Source organism: Carlito syrichta, unplaced genomic scaffold (genome assembly GCF_000164805.1).
Source record: "Carlito syrichta isolate Samal-C Ts95f unplaced genomic scaffold, Tarsius_syrichta-2.0.1 Scaffold303175, whole genome shotgun sequence".
Taxonomy (NCBI): Eukaryota; Metazoa; Chordata; class Mammalia; order Primates; family Tarsiidae; genus Carlito; species Carlito syrichta.
In genome coordinates this window covers 359983-381714 of record NW_007247271.1, presented here as the reverse complement: position 1 = coordinate 381714, position 21732 = coordinate 359983, and the positions used below count along the sequence as shown (strand labels likewise).

Genomic DNA, 21732 nt, shown 5'->3' with positions numbered 1-21732 from the left:
GAGCCCGCAGGCTCGAGACCCGCCTGGGCAACTTGGTGAGACCTCATCTCTACAATAAATAAAAAATATTAGCCAGGCGTGGTAGCGCGCGCCTGTAGTTCCAGCTACTTGGAAGGCTGAGGCAGAAGTATTGCCGGAGCCCAGCAGGTTGAGGCTGCGTTGGCTGGGAACAGCCACTGCACTCCAGTCTGAGCAACAGAGTGAGACTCCAACTCAAAAAAAAAAAGATGAGTTGGTTAAGAAATTGAGGTTTTGTTTCTGGAATCTCTCACCTGTTCATTGGTCCATATGCCTGTTCTTATACCAATGCCAGGCTATTTTGATTATTGTTGCCTGATAGTAAAATTTAAAGTCTGTAAGTGTGATGCCTCCTGCTTTATTTCTTTTGCTAAGGATTGTTTTGGGTATTCGTGGTCATTTATGTTTCCATATGAATTTCTGTGTTGTCATTTCCAGGTCTGAGAAGAATGATGTTGGTAATTTAATAGGTATTGCGTTGAATCTGTAGAGTGCCTTTGGTAGAATGGACATCTTAACAATGTTGATTCTTCCTATCCATGACCATGAAATATTTTTCCATTTATTTGTGTCTTCTTGGGTTTCTTTGAGCAGTGTTTTATAGTTTTCATTGTAAAGGTCTTTCATGTCTCTGATTAGGAAGATGCCAAGGTATTTCATTTTTTTGTGTGTGGCTATTGTGAATGGGATTGTTTCTCTGCCTGTTTTTTGTTGGTGTATAAGAATGCAACTGTCTGCCCGGCTTGGTGGCTCAACCTGTAATCCTGCGCTTTGGGAGGCTGAGATGAGTGGATTGCCTGAGCCCACAGGTTCGAGACCCGACTGGGCAACTTGGCGAGACCTCATCTCTACAATAAAATCAAAAAATTAGCTGGATGTGGTAGCACGCTCCTGTAGTTCCAGCTGTTTGGAAGGCTGAGGCAGAAGGATCTCCGGAACCCAGCAGGTCGAGGCTGCGGTGGCCGGGAGCGTGCCACTGCACTCCAGTCTGGGCGACAGAGTGAGACTCCAACTCAAAAAAAAAAAAAGAATACGACTGTCTTTTGCACATTTATTTTGTATCCCAAGACTTTGCCAAGTCTTTTATCAGTGCAAGGAGGTTTTCGACATATTCTCTTGGATTTTTGAGGTATAGGATCAGGTCATCAGCAAAGAGGAGTAATTTAACTTCCTTTTTTCCATTTGGATACCTCTGTTTTCCTTCTCTTGTCTAATTGCTTTAGCTAGGACTTCCAATACAGTGTTGAACAGGAGGGGTGAGAGTCGACAGCCTTGTCTTGTTCCGGTTTTCAGAGAAAATGCTTCCAGTTTCTGTCCATTGAGTAATATGCTGGCTGTGGGTTTATCATAGAGGTCGCTTACTATTTTGAGGTATGTGCCTTCTATGGCTAGATGTTCGATGGTTTTTATCAAGAAAGGAAGCTGGATTTTATCAAAAACTTTTTCTTGTGGTTCTTGTTTTTACATCTGTAGATGTGGTACTTGGGTTTTTAATTTTAAGATATGTACTTGTTTTAGCATGTATTGGAAAGAAAAGAGACTATCAGACCACCATTTCACAAACATTGCTTAGAAGAGAGTCCATTTAAAGAAAAATGTTAATATTAATATAGGTAGAGTGTGGGTATGGCAAAAATATGCAGGTAGTCCACGAATTAGTCCATTTAGAGTATGCTAGCCCAACTCTGTTCAGATGGATAACTGAAGCCCCAGAAGCTGCAGTCCCCTTAACCATATCTTTGTCAGGGGCTTTTCCTTTCTCCCCAACCCTTCATGCAAACATAAGCAGTTTCTTATCACAGCAGCTTGTTCAGTTGGTCTAAAAGCTTGCTAATCCAAAGGTACCCCATGCATTGCTCTAAATCCCAATTGGCATGGAACATGGAAAACTATTCCCAATGAGGACAGCAGAGCAATAGCTTCTGAGAAGTACAGGGGTCAGAAAGTTGAGCCTCTTCCCCAAAGGACTTAGCTGTGGTTCTCTGCATTGCTGTTCCTGGAAATCTTCTCCTCTCCTCCAAGTGGTACTGTAGGACAGGAACACCCTTGGAATTTCCAAGCCACATGGACCCACATAGACTTTGCTGTGGGTGTCATCTGGGGCTGATGCAACCCTAGCTCTGCTTCGAGGCCTGCTTGCAAACTCGTAGCAGATCCACATGTTGATTCATTTTCCTTCCTCAGAGTGAAAGAATTTCTCCCCTTCTCCTTCTTGACTTTCTGTTTTTCAGAATGAACTTTTCATTCCTTTTCTTGAAAGTGGACTACCACAATTTGACTGTTTTGAAATTTGAAAAGCCCTTTGCTTCCCTTACTAATGAACATGATGGTTTACAGTTTAAAATAAGAGGTAGATCATTCTCCAGTAACTTACTTGGGATTTCTGGACAGCACTTGCAGGAACTATTGGATTACGATAAAGTTTAACCAACATGAGGGGGTTGTGAAGAAGCACTCTCATTCAGTCTTGGTAGGAATATAATTTTGAAGCTGTTGGTGCAATCTCTAGAGAGTAATTTGAGAAGATCCATGAACATTTAAAATGCATGAACATATACCCTTTATCTTAGCAATTTTCTCTCTAGGGATTCATCTTTTAGATATAAATCCATGTGAACCAAAAAAATTTCAGGGCATCCATAGCAGAATTATTTATAATGGCAAAAGATTGGAAATAACCTAAATATCCATCAGTAAGAAATTGGTTAAATTATAATAAGGACTTATGTTAGAATTTTGTGTAGTTAAAAAGAATGGGGCAGCTACAAATGTGTGACTATAGCAGAATTTTCAAGTTACATTAGTGAAAAAGCAAGGTTCAGAACAAAGTGAGCTATTATTTGTGTAAGAAAAAAAATAAGCCATTTATATACATGTGTATAGAATATTTGTGCATAGAATATCCTTGGGAGGACACACAAGAAACTGCTAATTATTATCCCTGATAAGGAAGACTGAGAGAGAAGGATAAGAGGAAGGAGACATTGTTTTTACATTATATCTTTTGTATTATTTGAGTTACTTTTACCATGTGTATGTATTTTAACAATTTTAAAAGTTTAACCTACAGTAAGTTTTAACAGTAAATTATTTTTTATTTTTCTAATTATCAATATGTAATTTAATAGCTGGTGAACTGTAAAATTTGAGAAATGTATGCCTTTACTTTATGTACCATTAGAAAGATGCTAACAGCTTCATTTCTTTTTCTCTTCTAATAGCTCACAGACACAGACCTAATTAAACAGTGTATAGATGAATGCACAGCCAGGATTGAAATTGGACTGCATTACCAGATTCCTTACCCAAGGCCAGTAAGTGTAACTCCAGTTAACAGCTTGTAGGTCCCTATCCTCATTGACCCGGTTATTTCCAGGAATGTGTACCAAGAGGGCTAGTGCTTGCTGAGAAGCCTAGAGCTACCGTGGCAGGCATGTTGGCGACAAGCTATCCTTGCATGCTGCCAACTCATCACAACAAACTAAAATGTCAATGAATGCGTGATTTTTCTTACTTATACAGCTTTCCCCACATTTGGAAGGGAAAACTAGCTCACATTTATGTAGCTTTCTCTTTTGACTTTCATCTTTTTTATGAAAATGATTTTCCTTTATAAAAGGTTTATTACTATCAAAAGAATAAAGTGGGTTTTTTTTCTTTTTTTGAGGTGAAGTCTCACTCTGTCGCCCAGACTGGAGTGCAGTGGCACACTCCCAGCCACCGCAGCCTCGACCAGCTGGGCTTCAGCGATCCTTCTGCCTCAGCCTTCCAAATAGCTGGAACTACAGGCGCACGCTACCACACCCGGCTAATTTTTTGATTTATTGTAGAGATGAGGTCTTGCCAAGTTGCCCAGGCGGGTCTCGAACCCACGGGTTCAATCCACTCACTTTGGCCTCCCAAAGCGGAATTACAGGCTGAGCCACCGAGCCTGGCCAAAAGAATAAAGTTAAAACATTAAAGTAATGCATAAAGTAGAAAGTGAAAATTGTCAAAAATTCTCACCCTGTGGAAGTGACCACTTATCTGTTAGAATGGAAACTGCCACATGAAATTGCCAATCTTCCAAGCTTTGATCTACAAAAACAGCAATTTTATATTGTATTGGCTCAACCTAATAGTTTAGTAATACATCCTTTTAGTCTTTTTTCTATACTCATGTACATACATTTTCTTTACATATGTGGGATTCTGGGTATACTGTTTTATTGCCTACTTATTTTACTTCCTTTCTTCTGGATATCTTTGTATAAAGCTACTTCAGTCTTTTTACGTGATTGCATTGTATACAATTGTAAGAATGTGCCATTGTGTTAGTCAGGGTTCTTCAAAGAAACAGAACTAGCAGGTTAGAGTTAGATGGAAAGAAGAAAGGAAGGGAGGAGAGAGGTAAAGGGGGGAAAATAATGTGTTTTGTTTTGAGACAGGGTGTCACTCTGTTACCCAGGCTGGAATGCAATGGCACAATCATAGCTCGCTGCAACTTCAAATTCCTGGGCTCAAGTAATCCTCTCACTTCAGCCCCCTGAATAGCTAGGACTACAGGTGTGTCACCACACCCAGCTCATTTTTAAATTTGCTTGTAGAGACAGAGTCTTGCCATGTTGTCCAGGCAGGTTTCAAGCTCCTGGACTCAAACAGTCCTCCTGCCTCAGCCTCCCAAAGTGCTAGGATTACAGGTGTGAGCCACCACACTGGCCTAAAAGGAGGTTTATTATGAGGAATTCACCCTCTATATATCTAGATATATCTAAAAAGAGATTTATTATGAGGAACTGGCTCATGTGGTTATGGAGACTGAGACGTCTTATTTGCCATCTGCAAACTGGAGACCCAAAGAAAGCTGGTAGTGTAATTCAGTCTGAGTCTGAAGGCCTGAGAACAATGTGGGGAGGGGAGGCAATGGTGGATATCCCAGTCCCAGGGCCAGAGAAGAAGAGATGTCCCAGCTTAGACAGGTAGGCAGGAAGGAGGCTTCCTCTGCCTTTTTTGCTCTATTCAGGCCCTCAATAGATTGGATAATACCCACCCACACAGGGGAGGGCAGTCTTCTTCACTAAATCTGCCGATTCAAATGCTAATCTCATCCAGAAACATCCTCACAGACACACCCAGAAATAATGTTTAATCTGGGCACCCCATGACCAGTCAGGTTGACACACAAAATTAACCATCACAGCCATAATTTAACCAGCTCTCTATTGGTAGGCATTTAGTTTAGTCCCACTTTTCCACTATGCACTGAACATCTTTATATACACACTTTTGCTCCCTTCTTTGGATCCTCATCTTGCTGTATGATCCAAAGTCGTTTATATAAGCTGCTGCAATGATTATGAGTATGAGCCTTAATTCATCATTGTTCTTATTATTCAGATTCATCTGCCTCCAATGGGCCTCACGTCAATACGAGGCCGGGGACTTCGAAGCCAGGAGAAACTGAGGAAACTTTCTAAACCAGTATATCTCAGATCTCATGATGATGTTTCCTAATCCAGAAGAAAAATGTATTCCTGGAATGATGGGCCAACTAGGTCTTGAATGTAAACCAGATGGCAAAACACTTCTTGGTTAGGAGCAAATGTTCAAATATCTTTTTAAAACCTCCCAAACTGATTCTTACCCCATGATGTGTGCTTACATATTCCTAGAGTTTGTCAGGGTCTTGCTGCCTGAATGGATGGCATTAACCCTAGAAGTCCTGGGCCTTTCTATCCTCACTAAAGTCATCTGTGGAAACAAGATTAAGGTTTGTGGGAGAAAGGCTGAAGGATGAAGAAGCTTTCCATGAGGCTGCCATTAACTGCATGTGCCAGCTGTTGCAAAGAATTTAGCCAGTTGCTGGAATTTCATGACTACTGTAAAACCATGTACCACTCTCAGGATATTTTTAGGCTTTTTTTTCCATAATAGACGTATGCTTAAGTTAGTGGGGGTTTTTTGCATATGCTTTTTTTGTTGTCTTTTGACCTTTTCAATTTCCAGGTAAACTCCGCTTAAAAAGTACATCATTGGATTGACCATGGTTTTCATGGAAATTTTACATGAGCCTCATTTCTGTCTTAGTTAAATGCACACTCTTTTTTTTTTTTTTTGAGTTGGAGTCTTACTGTCGCCCAGACTGGAGTGCAGTGGCCGCTCCTGGGCACTGCAGCCTCGACCTGCTGGGCTCCAGCGATCCTTCCGCCTCAGCCTTCCAAGTAGCCGGAATTACAGGCATGCGCTACCACGCCCGGCTGATTTTTTGATTTATTGTAGAGATGAGGTCTCGCTGCCCAGGCAAGTCTCGAACCCGCGAGCTCAGACAATCCACTCACCTCAGCTTCCCAAAGGCACGGGATTACAAGCTGAGCCACCGAGCCCAGCTCACACTCTTATTTTTAAGTCTGTGATTACTTAGGATGCACTTAGGATGTGAAAAGCTCATTGAAACTCATACAGCATTTGTTATGAGTATATTACTTTAACATAATTGAAAAGTATGAGGTCCAAGCTGGCTTTCAAATTATGTCTAAACAGAAATGGGATAAATGGAGATGAAAAATGTAAAGGATCTATCCCCCTGTGTGTGTGGAGTCAGGTGAAAGTACTATGGAAAGTTGTTGGTACATCAGTGTCATTCCCTCTTACCTCCAAATAAGATGGCCATCACCAATAAAGGCAAATCTCTATCAATTTTGGTCTTTCTGTATTTTTTTTTTTTTTTTTTTAGTTGGAGTCTCACTCTGTCATCCAGACTGGAGTGCAGTGGCTGCCCCCGGCCACCACAACTTCGACCTGCTGGGCTCCGGCGATCCTTCCGCCTCAGCCTTCCAAGTAGCTGGAACTACAGACGCGCGCTACCACGCCCAGTTAGTTTTTTTGATTTATTGGAGAGATGAGGTCTCACCAAGTTGCCTCCCAAAGCGCGGGATTACAGGCTGAGCCACCGAGCCTGGCCCTCTCTGTATTCTTATACCTCTTTGTACTCAAGGTATTAAGGGGTTTGGCAAGGACATAGAAAACCAATATGATACTGTATCAGTATCATACATATCACATTTAACAGGAATGCAGCTATAGGCCTGTCTTAGTCTATTTTGCACTGCTATAATGGAATATCTGAGACTGGGTAATTTATAAAGAACAGAGGTTGACTTCTTACAGTTCTAGAGGCTGGGAAGTCCAAATTCAAGGGGTCCACATCTGGCAAGGACCTTGCTTTGTCATTACATGAGAAAGAAAAGAGGGCAAAACTCACTTTTATAACAAACCCATTCTTGCTATAATGGACCCACACCCACAATAATGACATTAACCCACTCATGAGGGCTCTCTCTCTTGACCTAATTTTGAGGGTCATTCAAACCATAGCATTCTACCCTTGTCTCCCAAAATTTATGTCCTTCCTCACATGCAAAATACATTCATTCCATGCCAATAGCATCAAAAGTCTCAACTTGTTTCATTATAAATTCAAGTCCAAAGTCCATAATCTCATTTAAATCTGATATGGGTGAGACTCGGCACAATTCATCTCGAAGTAAATTTCCCTCCAGCTGTGAGCTTGTTTTATCTACTTTTAAAATACAATGGTGGGACAGGCATCGAATAGACATTCCCATTCCAAAAGAAAGAAATGGCAAGAATAAAGGTAACTGGTGCAAGTAAGTCCAAAGCCCCAGAGGAAAAGCAATATTAAATGTTAAGATCCCAGAATAATCTCCTTAGACACCCATTTCCCACATCCTGGGGTAGGGTTTGGCCCCCAAGACCTTAGACAGCCCTGTCCCTATGGCTTTGCTGGGCTCAGTCCACCCAGCAGCTCTCATGGGTTGGAGTCTCATGCCTGCAACTGTTCTAGGGTGGTGTTGAATACTGGTGGCCTTACAGTTCTGTGATATTGGAGACTCGCCCACTCCTCTGGCTCTACTAGGCATTGCCCTAGTGCAGACTCTGTGGTGACCTTGCTCCTACACCTCTCCTTGGCATTGCCTTAGTGGGGGTTTTCTGCAGTGGCTCTGCCCCTAGGACAAGTCTGCCTGGACCCCTCAACTGTGACAACCTTTGTAGTCTAGGTGACACCTGTCATGGCACCACAGCTCTTGCATTCTATGTGCCTGCAGAATTAGCACCACCTGAAGGCCACCAAGGCTTATTATGGCTTGTACTTTTAAAATTATTTTTTGATACATCGTAATTGTATTTATAGGTACAGTTTAATGTTTTGACATATATGAAGAGAACCGAAAAAACCAGAATTTTTTTTCTTTTTTGTGTTTTTGAGTTGGAGTCTCACTCTGTCACCCAGCTAGAGTGTAGTGGCACACTCATGGCCACTGCAGCCTCGACCTGCTGGACTCAGGCGATCCTTTGGCCTCAGCCTTCCAAGTAACTGGAACTACAGGCATGTGCCACCACGCCCGGCTAGCCTTTTTTGATTTATTGTAGAGATGAGGTCTCACCAAGTTGCCCAGGCTGGTCTCAAACTCAGGCAATCCTCTCACCTCAGCCTCCCAAAGTGCTGGGATTATAGGTGTGAGCTACCATGCCCGGCCTCAGAATTTACTAATAAAAAATTGTACTTTCATTCTTACATGTTTAAACTTCAGTCACCTTCGAAGTACTCTTCATTTGATGCAATACACCTACCTATTGAGATGCTTTTTCCACTGCTCAAAACAGTTTTTGAACTCATCAGGTTTGATAACCCTTTAGTACTTCTGCTGTTTTTTTGTTTCCCTCTTCCACATGGACAAAACATTTCCCTTTAAGGACTTTTTTCATTTTGGGAAACAAAAAGTCACTCAGAGCGAGATCAGGTGAACAGGGATGGTGGAGCATGGGGTTATGCTATTTTTGTTCAAAAACTACTGAACACTCATTCGTGTTGTGAGCAGGTGTGCTTGTAAATCACTCATGAAATGGACAAACGTGTTGAAAGAATCACCAAAAAATTTTCACTGAAGTGGAATGCAGCCTTTCACATCACTAGCTGGTACACTGATGCCAATGGGTTCTTAGAATACGTACCTAAGCAGGGGAGGTCTATACACGAGGGGTCTGCCCTCCAAAAAGAGAATTCCAGTTTTGGGTGGTCCCCCTTTGCATATATTGCATTTATATGATGCTGCTTCCACATTTTCCAGTATTTGTATACCGAGCTGCAGCTTGTACTTTCTTGAGCAATAGGTCAAACCACACCTGGGCCCACCTGAGCCATAGTTGGGGTGGCCAAGGAAAGCTTGGAATGCAGAGAAGAGTTCTAAGGCAGTGAAGGGCAGCAAATGCGAAGTTACCACAGCCATCTTTCTGGAACCCTTGCCCTTAAGGTCCTAGCTTGCCTCAAAGATCTCTGAAATAACTTTGGGGTCATGTTTCCATTGTCTTGATGATTAGAATCTGGCTGGTAGAATCTTAGCCAAACCATTAGTATCCTTTCCTGAACCATGGTTTTTTCAAAAGCTGAGTTTTCCAAATCTTTACATTCTGCTTTCCTTTTAATTATCAACTTCATCTTGAAATGTATCTCATTGTAAACAGCTAGAGGAAGTCATGAAGTACTTTGAACACTTTGCTTCTTCAATATTTCTTCTGCCAGGTATCCGAGTTCATCTCTCTCAAGTTCTGTCTTCCACAAAGTCCTATGACATGGACCCAATTCCACTAAGTTCTTTGCAACTGTATAATAAGGACAGCCTTTACTCCAGTTTTCAATACCTTATTTTCATCTGAGGCCTCATCAGAATGACCTTTACTGTCCAATATTCTACCAACATTCTGATCAGGACCACTTAAGTAATCCCTAAGAAAATGTAGTCTTTTCCTATAGCTCTTCTAAGCTCTCACCAGAATTTCCCTTAATTTTCCATTCACAACTTGCTCCTCCAAACTCTTCCAGCATCTACCCATTACCCAGTTCCAAAGCTGCTTCCATATTTTCAGTTATTTGTTATGGCAACAGCTCCACTTCTTAGTACCAACGTTTTTGTCTTTGTTTTGTACTATCACAGGATACCTGAGACTGAATAACAAGAGCAGAGACTTATTTCTTACAGTTCTGGAGGCCAGGAGGTCCAAATTTGAAGGGACTGCACTGGTGAGGGACTTTTTGCAGTGTCATAACATAGCAGAAGTCATCACATGGTGAGAGACAGCAAGAGAGGACTGAACTCACTTTTATAACCCACTTCTGCAATAACAACGTTAAGCCCTCACGTGACGCGAGAGCCCTCATGACCTCATCACTTAATCACTTCTTTTTTTTTCTGAGGTGGACTCTTACTCTGTCACCCAGGCTGGAGTACAGTGGCACGCTCCTGGCCACCTCGACCTGCTGGGCTCTGGCAATCCTTCCGCCTTAGCCTTCCAAGTAGCTGGAACTACAGGCACGTACTACCATGCCTGAGTAATTTTTTGATTTATTGTAGAGATGAGGTCTCATCATGTTGCCCAGGCTTGTGTCGAGCCTGCAGACTTAGGCAATCCTCTCACCTCGGCCTCCCAAAGAGCTGGGATTATAGGCTTGAGCCACCGTGCCCGGTCACCTAATCAAGTCTTAAAGGTCCCATCTCCTCTCAACACTGTTGCACTGGAGATTGAGTTTCTAACATACGAACTTGAGGACACATTCAAACCATCGCATGGCCTTTGACAGGGAGAGATAGAGAAATTTAAATGTGTGGGCAGATGTGTAGTGAGCACATATCCCAGCCTAGCTTGACTTGGGAGACACGAATCTGCTATTTCTTTAACCACTGTCCTTCCAGCTGGTCTTCATTGTGGGGGCCTATAGGTGATTCTAATGTTCAAGGTTAAATATTTCCCATGCAACATAGGGCCTATGAGATTAAGTCAACTACTTTATCTGGTGGTTAGCCAATTAGTGATCTATTCCTGCATTGGAAGAACTGTTTGTGCTGAGCCAAGTAAGACATGGTTTGCCCGTTTACATCGTGGTTCTTTCTAAGTAACTCAAGGTGGTTTTGTCTATGTCCAATCTTTGCCTAACTCCCCTGAGCATAGAAATCACCTTTCTCACCCAGCCTCCTCCAAGATGGAAGTCCATCTGATTGTTAGTCAGTCTTTGAGCATCTTCCACATGTCAGGAATCTTACCTAAATATAAATTTTACATGCCTAGCCCTTTTGCAAATGCATATACTGTTACCAAAAAACCCATAATTTTCAACTTACTATCAAACCTTCCATGCATCCCCTCCTTTTTATTTTCAGTCAGTCTCACTCTATTGCCCAGTCTGCTGGAGTGCAGTGGCACAATCACAGCTCACCTCAGCCTCTACCTCTTGGGCTCAGGCAATCCTTCCACCACAGCCTCCCAAGTAACTGGGACACACTACCATGCTTGGCTATTTTTTTTTTTTTTTTGGTAGAGATGTCTAGCTATGTTGCCCTGGCTGGTCTCGAACTCCTGGCCTCAAGCAATCCTCCCGCCTTGGCCTACCAAAGCTCTGGGATTGATTACCAGCGTGAACCACTTCTTCTAGCTTTTTTGTTTTTAATAGCATCTTCGCCAGGCTCGGTGGCTCAGCCTGTAATCCCAGAGCTTTGGTAGGCCAAGGCGGGAGGATTGCTTGAGGCCAGGAGTTCGAGACCAGCCAGGGCAACATAGCTAGACATCTCTACCAAAAAAAAAAAAAAAAAAAATAGCATCTTCCCCTGTTTTTCTCTCAAAAACTATAAAATTCCTATCTTCAGTCTTTTAAAGACATAACCTAACTTCCCTATATCCCCTCATTCAATGTAATTATCTTCCATCATTGACAAGGACTGAACATAACTGTTTACCCAACAGATTTTTAAAAAACAAGGACTAGCTTGGTGACAAGGTTTGTCTGATGTCATCTGCTGAGCTATTTATAGGTAGGGCCTGCAGCTTTCTTACCGCTCTGGCCATCTCTTCCCCAGGACTCCAACCTCTCACTCACCATGATTTCTGAAGAGCATACTGCTCTTTCCCAGGAGGAGAAATCTCCACATTGGCCCCAGTAGAAAATGACCTCAAATTAGAGCAATCTTTCTTTTCAAAGTGGAGGAAATTTTCTAAATTACAAAAATTTAATCCATCATATGAAAACATTCTGTCCCTTGAACCCTGAGGAATGAGACAGTCAGCCCTTGCCTTCCCCAGCTTTTTGTTGAGGAAGCTGTAGTTAGATAACTGGAATAAAAATTCAGTTGTTCTCTTAGCAACCCTCTCACTGCCAGCTCTTTTACAGCTTGTAATGCGACTTAACCTACCAGTCCAAGATTCAGGGTTTTGAGATTCTGACCATCTTTCTATCTGAAATAACTAACAATCTTATTTGGAACAATAAGACAGTCACAGCTATCTGTTCATTCTTGTTTTTTATCCCCCGTTAGAAAAAGTTGTATTTCTTTATTTAAAAAAAAAAAAAAGTTATTAAGCTACCTACTTTGAGCTGAAGGAAACTGGCTTCTCCTCACTGTCTCTTTATTGCCCTCAGCAAAATTTGAAGAATTTCTCTTTGCACTAACCTCTTGGATGATTTACTGATCTCAGAGAATTAGAGTCCTCAACCAGAATTTGGACAGTGCCATGAAGAAACTGAAGCCTCTGGAATATGTTCATTTGGCTCTCAGAAGCTTCCCACATTCTGGAAAAAAATCAAGGACCTCGAGTCAGGACATTTCTTCTAGTGAAGAGGCAGAGAAGCCAGGCCAGACACATTAAGACTCTCAAACAGCCTTATTCCTTTGCTCAACTGTGACGTGACAAACAGATTGCCCTGAAAGAAGCCACTTAGACCCAAATGACTGTCTGAGAGAATTAGAAATAAGGAATCAAGAATTTGATTTTTATTTCCCTCAAGATTCTCTTCCTCCCCCCTGGGGAGGAACAAGTGCTTGAAATTTCTTGGATATTGTTGTGTAGTTGGAGCTACACATCTCTTCTAAGATTCTATATCACAGCAGAGCCAAGTCCCTGGCAGGGAGGCTGCAAGTGACAGTGAAAAATGCATGGGTTCAAGAGCCAGACCAACCTCCTTGCAAACCTGCCTCTGCAATGAGAAAGAGCTGGGTCATCTTAGGCAAGTTACTTTATCTCTCTGCACCTCCAAGGGAGAGACAACTATTCCCCACACACAGTTCCAAGCAAGATACCCAAAGGCCTGGGCACAAACCATGGCACAGAGTAAGCATGCAACAAATATTTGTTCTCTCACCTCCCTTTTCTTTCTGAAATTTCCACCCATCTGTACAGGCTAAGAGAAGCAGTTGTGTTCCATTTCTGCCACTGACCAGCTGTGGAACTTTGGGCTAGTTACTTTTCTAAATCTCTGCTTTTGCATCTGGAAGGTGGCGCTAATGATAATACTTACTGCATGAGACTGTTGTGAGAAGTGCATTTGAAATATCTCAAGAGCTTTAACAAATAGAAGTGACCCAAGCCTCTCTCACCTCTGAGAGGCCTTGATAGGAGTCCATGTGGATAGACTATGAAAGGAGTGATTGAAATCCAATGATAGTTATAGCAAAATAATGAGGGGGGAAAAATAAAACCACAAGGGACCTTAGCCAAATGACTAAACATCTAGGTCAAAGTGTCCCACTGCCTGTGTTCAAATACTACTTTAGTAACTATCTGACTTGGGGAAGATTCCCCACTTTCTCTGTATCATGGTTTCTGTAGCCATAAAGTGGGGATAATAATAATAATCCACTTTATACAGCTGCTGTGAAATACACCTGGCTTGTAGCAATTGTCTTATTCATCATCATCGCCATCATCATCATGCCATGTGACTCAAGAAAGGAAAGCTAGGCTATAGTCGAGAACGAAATGCCTTTTATTTTGTTTTGAGACAAATGCCATCAGTTATCCAGCTGGCAAAGGGAGGCCACCCCTCGATTTATCCAGTGCTTCTGGGGCATGTCTGTGGGGAGTTCAATGGAGAGGACATAATTGGTAGAGTGGCCTGTGGTGGAAAGGGTGCCTCTCCGGGCACTCGTTTTGTAGACTGGGCACACGTAGATGTTCTGATGCAGAAATGTCGCGCTCTCCCCAGGTTTCAGCCAAATGATGGGCAACGGATCATAGAGGATTTTGGGGAGAGATTCCCCAATCTGCATCATTGTCCTGTCCCAACGGGCACCTTCTAAGAAGAGCCCTTTTATGTAGGCTCCATCTTCTGGGTTGCTCTCCATCACCGTTTCTTGTGTGGTCACCTGGAAGAGTGAAAAGCTGTGAGTTCCATTACCTGCCATTTTCCAACACGGGGCAGTATTAAGAGATTGGAATTCTCTGATACCCAAATTGCAAACTGGCTAAAATGTCTGCCTCTCCCAGGGTGCATCTCCAAGAACAGTGGGGCTTCTGTGATAGTATTCCTGTCTGCCACACATGAACCAGGTCTGACTCTTAGTCAGCATGCCGGCCTTACATATGGTGGACTAAAAAAAAATGCACTAAAGTAGGCTACATTAACTATAACTAGCTTAGTGACTTTGTACAATCACTTCCCTTTCTGGATCTGGATTTATAAAGTGAGGGGTTAGATTCAAATTCAGGGGTAGCCTGGTGAAACACTTCTGGAGACAAGTGTGAGGAGAACAAAACCTTAACTTCTAGTTTTTGTGGTGTAAAAACTTCCCCCATGGTCGAACTATTTAACAACCAGCTCACAACATTTCTGAAAATGTAATAATGGGCTCTAATGAGCTGGTATGAATGAACTCCAGCATACCACTGTTTAGATTCAGAGGTGTCAACTCAAATTCCTTCAGGTAAAAGCAGAAAATGGACAAAGTCTAGGAGAAAAGGGAGTGGTGGGGATTATGGTGAAACAGAGAACACACACTTCATTTAAAATCAAATTCTAACTTTTTTTGTTATTGTGAAGGGAATGTTTTTCTCATTTCATTCTTTTTTTTTCTTTTTCTTTTTTTCTTCTTCATCTTCTTTTTTTCCTTGAGTCATAGTCTCACTCTGTCACCCAGGCTAGAGTGCAGTGACATGCTCATGGCTACTGTAGCCTCAACCTGCTGGGCTTAGGCAATCTTTCTGCCTCAGCCTTCCAAGTAGCTAGGACTACAGGCACGTACCACCATGCCTGGTTAATTTTTAAATTTATTGTGAGATGTGATCTTGTCATGTTGCCCAAGCTGGTTTTGAACTCCTGGGCTCAGGCAATTCTCTCACCTTACCCTCCCAAAGTGCTAGGATTACAGGGTGAGCCACGACACCTGGCTTTGTTTTTCTCATTTCTTAGCACAAATTCCAAGAATAGGAAAAGACTATTGATTTTTGTAAATTTAATCAATATCAATAATCAATGACCTTACAAGTTCTTTTACAAACACCCCTCACCCTACCATGGGGTTACAACCCAATAAACCCATCATAAGTTGAAAATATTCTAAGTTAAGACTGAATTTAATACACCTAACCTACTAAACACCATACCTTAGCCTAGTCTGCTCATAACACTGCTCATAACACTAGTGCTCATAACACTTACCTTAGCCTATAGTTGGAGGCAAAATCAACTAACACAAAGCCTATTTTTCAGTAAAATGTTGACTATCTTATGCAATTTATTGAGTACCAAACTAAAAATGAAAAACAGAATGGTTGTACAGGTTCTTGAAGCAGCATTTCTACTGAATGTGTATTGATTTCACAACATTATAAAGTCACAAAATTATTAAGTCGAACCATGGGGATCATCTATATTCTGATAGGTGTGTTTTTAGAATCTCTTAAGATTTCTAGGTGCACAACCATTTCAAAATCAAGGAAAATGTTTTTATCTTTTTTCCAATGTTTATCTTAGTTATTTTGTTTTCTTATTGTCTGTATTGTGGCTTAAAGTTGTCTTTAAGGGCTAATCAAGTTAAATTCATTCATAAACTAAATTATGACCTAGGGCAACCAGTTTGTGACCTCTGGACTAGATGATCTCAAAGAATTTTTCCATAGAATTGAACATTCTACAGTGTTCTAAAGTCTGTTTCACCCGTTCCCCTCTATATGCAGACAAGGTAATGCTTGACTATGGGCCTTTCTTTTGACTCCAAGCAAAGGACTATACAAGGGCATTAACTTCCTTCCAAATGAGAGTCCACTATGTTAAATAGACAGTGTGGGAAGATACGTTCCTTTTTCTTGATATTATAGAGTTTTCCTCTGGAAAGATTCCTTTTTATATGCACCGAGACAATGCCTTGAGAGTCCTCTAATTCTATCAGAAATTGCTTCTGGAGCTGCTGTAAGTCATGCTAAATACTTCATTTATATGATCTCAGAAGCATTTGGGTCTTTACATGCCTACATATTTAGACTCATGAAGAAATTGGCAACATTGCTTCCAATGTTAGCCCCCTGAGCTGGCCTAATCCAAAGCACCCCTACCTCGAACTCAAATCCGATGTGGTCAATGGGGATGGTGTATTTCCGAGCATAATTCTGAGAGACACCTGTCAAAAAAGACTGTGTGAAGTAGAAACCGGAAATCCAAAAGACGACAGGGGGCCCCTTGTCAATCCATTCCTGGAGGGTCACAGAAATCAAAGTTCAAAATCAAGAGCACATCAAAGATAGTCCAAAGGCAGGTAACATAGACAAGTTCCATAAAGAAATAAGCTTTCCATCATTTTCCTTGAAACAGGCAGTCCTCTCGATTTAGCTTATATTTTCCATTTTTGATATGTGGTACAAAGAAATATATTTCTACTTTAAGAAAAACACAGGTTGCTGGGTATGGTGGCTCAAGCCTGTAATTCCAGCACTTTGGGAGACCAAAGCAAGAGGACTACCTGAGCCCAGGGATTTGAGACTAGCCTGGGCAACCTGGCAAGACCTCATCTCTGCAATAAATAAAAAAATTAGCCACGTGTGGTAGTGCGCACCTGTAGTTCTAGCTACTTGGAAGGCTGAGGTGGAAGGATTGCCTGAGCCCAGCAGGCTGAAGCTGCAGTGGCCATGAGCATGCCACCGCACTCCAGCCTGGGCAACTGAATAAGATTTCAACTCAAAAAAAAAAAGAAAGAAAGAAAAGCACAGGTGAAGCTGGTGTCAGAGATACAATAGAGAGTGGTGGTGACTGTAGCAGTGAAGAATATGTGCCTTGTCTAAACTGAACAACAGTTACTCATCAGCAGCAATAGTTGCTGTGCAAGAATACAGGTCCGTTGTTTCAGTTCTCTCATTTTTTGCAGTTCAAATATCTGAATTTTTATGTGTAAAAAATTCCATGTTTACATGGGAGCTTAAAAAATTTCAAATTACCAGACAATCCTTTCGGGTTCCCTCCTACTGTAGGAGTTTTTCTGTCGTCTCAATAAATCCTGCTTTCTTTCTTTTTTGAGTTGAAGTCTCACTCTGTCACCCAGGCTGAAGTGCAGTGGCACACTCATGGCACCGCAGCCTCGACCTGCTGGGCTCAGGTGATCCTTCAGCCTTAGCCTTCCAAGTGGCTGGAACCATAGACATGCGCCACCATACCCGGCTAATTTTTTTATTTACTGTAGGGATGAGAACTTGCCAAGTTGCCCAGGATGATCTTGAACCCATGGGCTCAGGCAATCCTCTCACCTCAGCCCCCCACAGTGCTGGGATTATAGGCATGAGCCACCGTGCCTGGCAAATCCTGCTTTCTAAAAAAAAAAATTCAAATTACCAGGTAGCCAGACCAAATGTATCTACTGGCCAAATCTAACCCATGAGCCACCAGTTTGTGACATTTATTCTAGTTCCCATTCCTGCATCCATAGGCTATAATTTTTCTAGGAATTTGAAAAGTCTTCCTCTTGCCCCCAACTCTTTTTTTGTTTTTTGAGTTGGAGTCTCACTCTGTTTCCCAGACTGGAGTGCAGTGGCTGCTCCCGGCCACCGCAGCCTCGACCTGCTGGGCTCCGGCGATCCTTCTGCCTCAGCCTTCCGAGTAGCCGGAATTACAGGCATGTGCTACCACGCCCAGCTGATTTTTTAAAATTTATTGTAGAGATGAGGTCTCGCCAAGTTGCTCAGGCGGGTCTCGATCCTGCGGGCTCAGGCAATCCACTCACCTCAGCCTCCCAAAGGTGTGGAATCACAGGCTGAGCCACTGAGTCCGGCTCTTTTTTCTTTTTCTTTTTCTTTTTAAAGACTATTCAGGTGCTCGGTCTGGGATGCTGTGTAGCTGCCTGCCCCTACTCCCCCAGCCTGTAATCTGTTACTTCAGAATGTCTTCTCCACCTAAGTAAGCATTACAGGTTCCCAGTTACCCTGACTCCCAGGTACCTGAAAGAAGGTCAGGCGGGCCAGGAGGTCAGTCATATAGCCCCCTAGGGGCTTCAGTGATGGGTAGGACTTGGCTGCCCACATGGCTGGCACTTTACCCACAAGCATGCTATTGAAGACTTCCTCCAGCTCTGAGGACATCAGGACCTGTCCTTTGATGGCTTGGCCAAGATTAATGAGGCTTCTGCGAACCACTTTGGTCAGCCTGTAAGAACAGAGGAGCTTGCTGAGCCTGGCTCTCCCATGGCCCCACTACTCAAGTATACTGACTCCAGCCTACTTTTACTTTTCAGCCTTTAAAAGGTCAGACAATTAATACACAGTCATTAATTGATTAAAAAATATTAAATCACCCATTACCTTACCACCTAAAGGTAACTTTGAAGTATATCTTATCAAATTTTCTCTATGTAAATACAAATTATTTTTAATGAGATCATACAATATTACCTGTTTAAAATCTGTTTTTCTCTCTTAGCATATAAGGAACATCTTTCCAATTCATTAAATAGAGATCTGAATTGTCCTCTTTAATGACTGCCGAGTGTTCCATTTTATTTAACTATTCTCAACGATGATTGAAATGTATTATCTTTAGATTGTTGTCATTGTAAATAACTGCTAGGAAAAGTCTTTCATATCAATCTTTGTATGTAAATTTTAAATTATTTTCTTACTGAAAGAATTTCTAGGTCAAAGGGCATGTGCAGTTTGAAGGCATTTGATTCACATTGTCCAAGTTGTTCTTTTTATAGACTGTGAGGTGCACAGCTGAGAAAATGCAACAGAAGGGCAGCCTGGGAGATGCCAAGATCCCCTGCCTCTCTCTCCAGTTTCTTTGTTCTGAGGCCCAGCAAGCCCAGAAGGAATTCACCCGAGGCTACCAAAGAATCTGCCACCAGAAAGAGCTTGTTATCACCAAAGATTTTTGGATTCTCACCTGAATGGACACAAGAATGATCAAATGCAGGGATTTCTGAATGTATAACCACTAAACATGCATAACAGGAGGAATTTAAGATTCAGACATGCTCCCTGAGGAGCCAAGGGGCAAAGCTGCCATCTGAGGGATTACATCCCAGACCTCTATTACATCTAAAGACCTACTGGCAACATTTTTCTTTCTATTCTTGCAGCTACAAACTTGGCAAGTTTCAGGATTTTAGTGCCCAAGGAAGGAACATTTGCTCCAGAAGACACAATCATGGTTCTCCTGAATTGAAAACTGAACTGTCACCTAGTCATTTTGGGCTTTCCATACCAATGGGTGAACAGGCAAAAAAAAAAAAAGGCAATGGGGAGGAATGTTAGAGTATTGTGGGGTGATTAATCCTGACCATCACTGGAAAATAAGATGGTTGTTAACCTGTTCTCTTTGATACAATGACCTCTGGTAAAGGCTAGTGGAAGCCCCTATAACCACCAAAGAAGAGCTCCAACTGCCTTAGAGGAGAATGGGTAGCAGAGGAGGGAAGCTACCCTTGATGTCTAATTGAACAGTTTAAGAAGGACTACAGTCCATCATCCCAAGGTGTCTGATTCACAGCCACATATCGATTAAGTGGCTCTGAAATGAGACAGCCTGGGTTCAAGATAGCCTAGGCTCCCATAACACCCCTAACTCTGCGGTAGAAGGAGAGGTGAACTTTTTACATTTAACCAGATTTCACATATTGGTTAAGTGTATGGGCTCTGGAATCAGACAACCTGGGTTCAAACTTAGTTCTGCCACTGAATGACTGTGTGACCTTGGACAATTTACTTAATCCTTTTGAATCTTAGTTTTCTCATCTGTAAAACAGTATCAGAGGAATTAATAACTGTGCGTATTTCAAAAGACTGTTCTAGTGCTTAGAACCATATCTGGCACTAAGGGCTCCATAAAAGATTCTAGGTCAGGCACAGTGGCTCATGCCTATTAATCCCAGTGTTTTGGGAGGCTAAGGGAGGAGGATCATTTGAGGCCAGGAGTTTGAGACCAGTCCGGGTGACACAGCAAGACCCTGTCTCTACAAAAAATTTTTTAAATTAAAAAATTAGCTGGGCATGGTGTCATGTACCCATAGTGCCAGCTCTTGGGAGGCTGAGGCAAAAAGATTGCTTGAGCACAGGAGTTTGAGGCTACAGTGAGTTATGATGGTGCCATCCCAGCTTGGGCAACACAGTGAAACTCTGACTCAAACAAAAAAAAGATAGGTCTAATGACTACTTTTACTAGGAGCCTGTGGTTGGTATAGGTTTTGGCCTGTTTATAGATGTCCCATGAATGAGTGGGAGAGAATGAATAGAAGTGATTTAACCCTAGGCCAACACCTGCTGGGGATGGCCCTGTGTGTAGCCTTCCCTACAGCCCTGGGGCAATCCACTTCCTCTGCATAGCAACCCGTTATCAAGCATCCATCTCAGCTACTGCCCATTAGATCCTGCCCTTCTCCCTCCAACTCCCAGGAGTCAAGCAAGATCACCCAGCCCACCTGTTAAACCTGATGAGCTCCTGCCTCAGGACGGTGTTCATGGATTCCTCGTAGACCACAGGGTACAACTTCATGACCTTTTCCAGGTCAAAGTCTTTGGGAAGCTTGGAGAGTACATCCTGGGCCAGCTCCTCAACAACTTCCTTAAAGCACAGAAAAGTGAATGAGAAGCAAGACCCAAGGGCTGTGACTTTGTCTGGGTACACTTGAAGCAATGAGCATCCGTCTTTTCAAACACATTCCTTGGACCTTCTTGAAAACTATCCTACAGAAGTCAATTCTGCTTCGGGGTGCAGGCAGGAGAGTGCTCAGCACCCCACCAGCCTGGAGGAGGACATCACCTATTGGCTTAGAAAGTGAAAATGCTGAGCAAGGGCCTGAAAGTTGGAATTTCCTGCTTAGCCAGGTAGCCTCAAGGTAGCACTAAGCCTCCATCTTCAAGGACACGCCTGGGTGAGACTCTCCCATGGCTCTCACAGCCAGCTCCTGAGGACTAGCTCCTGGGAGTTAGTGTCCATGGGACTCTTTCTCAGTGTCAGTGGCTTCTGGGAAGGCAGCAGGCAATTCTTAGCATTGAGCAAGAAAAGCTCAGGGTTACTGGGCTTAGCTGAGCAGGGAGGGGCCAGGCCTGGAGGCCTGGGGAGGAACAGGACCTGAGGAGGAACGGGTGTGGGAGATACAGATCCGCCATCCTTTAAATGTGGGAGGCTGGGATGTACACTTCTTTCCCTCTTCCCATTGTGAGGGGAGTTTCCATCCTGACATTGGCACATACCATCCAGGCTGGTTTACCTTCATACCAATGACCACTTATGGCACCATGACCCAATCAAGAAACCAAATAAGCAAGTTCTACAGCTGGGAGGGGCTGAACAGGAGGTAGGTTGGAAAGGAGAAAGGAAGGAAGGTTGGGAGAAGATGGGGGTGGTGGAGTCAGGAGGTGGTGGTTTTTGTTTAGTTCGCCTCTGATTTTTTGAAGTACTTGAAGCCAGTCACT

The 21732-nt window shown here is 42.6% G+C and overlaps 2 protein-coding genes across 11 annotated transcripts in view; one reads left to right on the top strand and one right to left on the bottom strand.

The window, feature by feature from the left end:
• Positions 1–6120, top strand: part of LYRM1 (LYR motif containing 1) — an 83184-nt gene extending 77064 nt beyond the window's left edge. For all 10 annotated transcript variants that reach the window (XM_008057964.1, XM_021712297.1, XM_021712293.1 and 7 more), the window contains 2 exons: positions 3240–3332; positions 5395–6120. In XM_008057964.1, coding sequence (XP_008056155.1) covers positions 3240–3332; positions 5395–5511 — 210 coding nt within the window. In that variant the 3' untranslated portion in view covers positions 5512–6120. The remainder of the gene's footprint in view (positions 1–3239; positions 3333–5394) is intronic.
• Positions 6121–13813: 7693 nt separating this feature from the next.
• The window catches only part of DNAH3 (dynein axonemal heavy chain 3), a 201401-nt gene continuing 193482 nt past the window's right edge, over positions 13814–21732 (bottom strand). Inside the window, exons 59-62 of the mRNA XM_021712292.1 lie at positions 20736–20878; positions 18262–18466; positions 16393–16530; positions 13814–14207 (exon numbers count right to left, since the gene is read on the bottom strand). Coding sequence (XP_021567967.1) covers positions 13854–14207; positions 16393–16530; positions 18262–18466; positions 20736–20878 — 840 coding nt within the window. The 3' untranslated portion in view covers positions 13814–13853. The remainder of the gene's footprint in view (positions 14208–16392; positions 16531–18261; positions 18467–20735; positions 20879–21732) is intronic.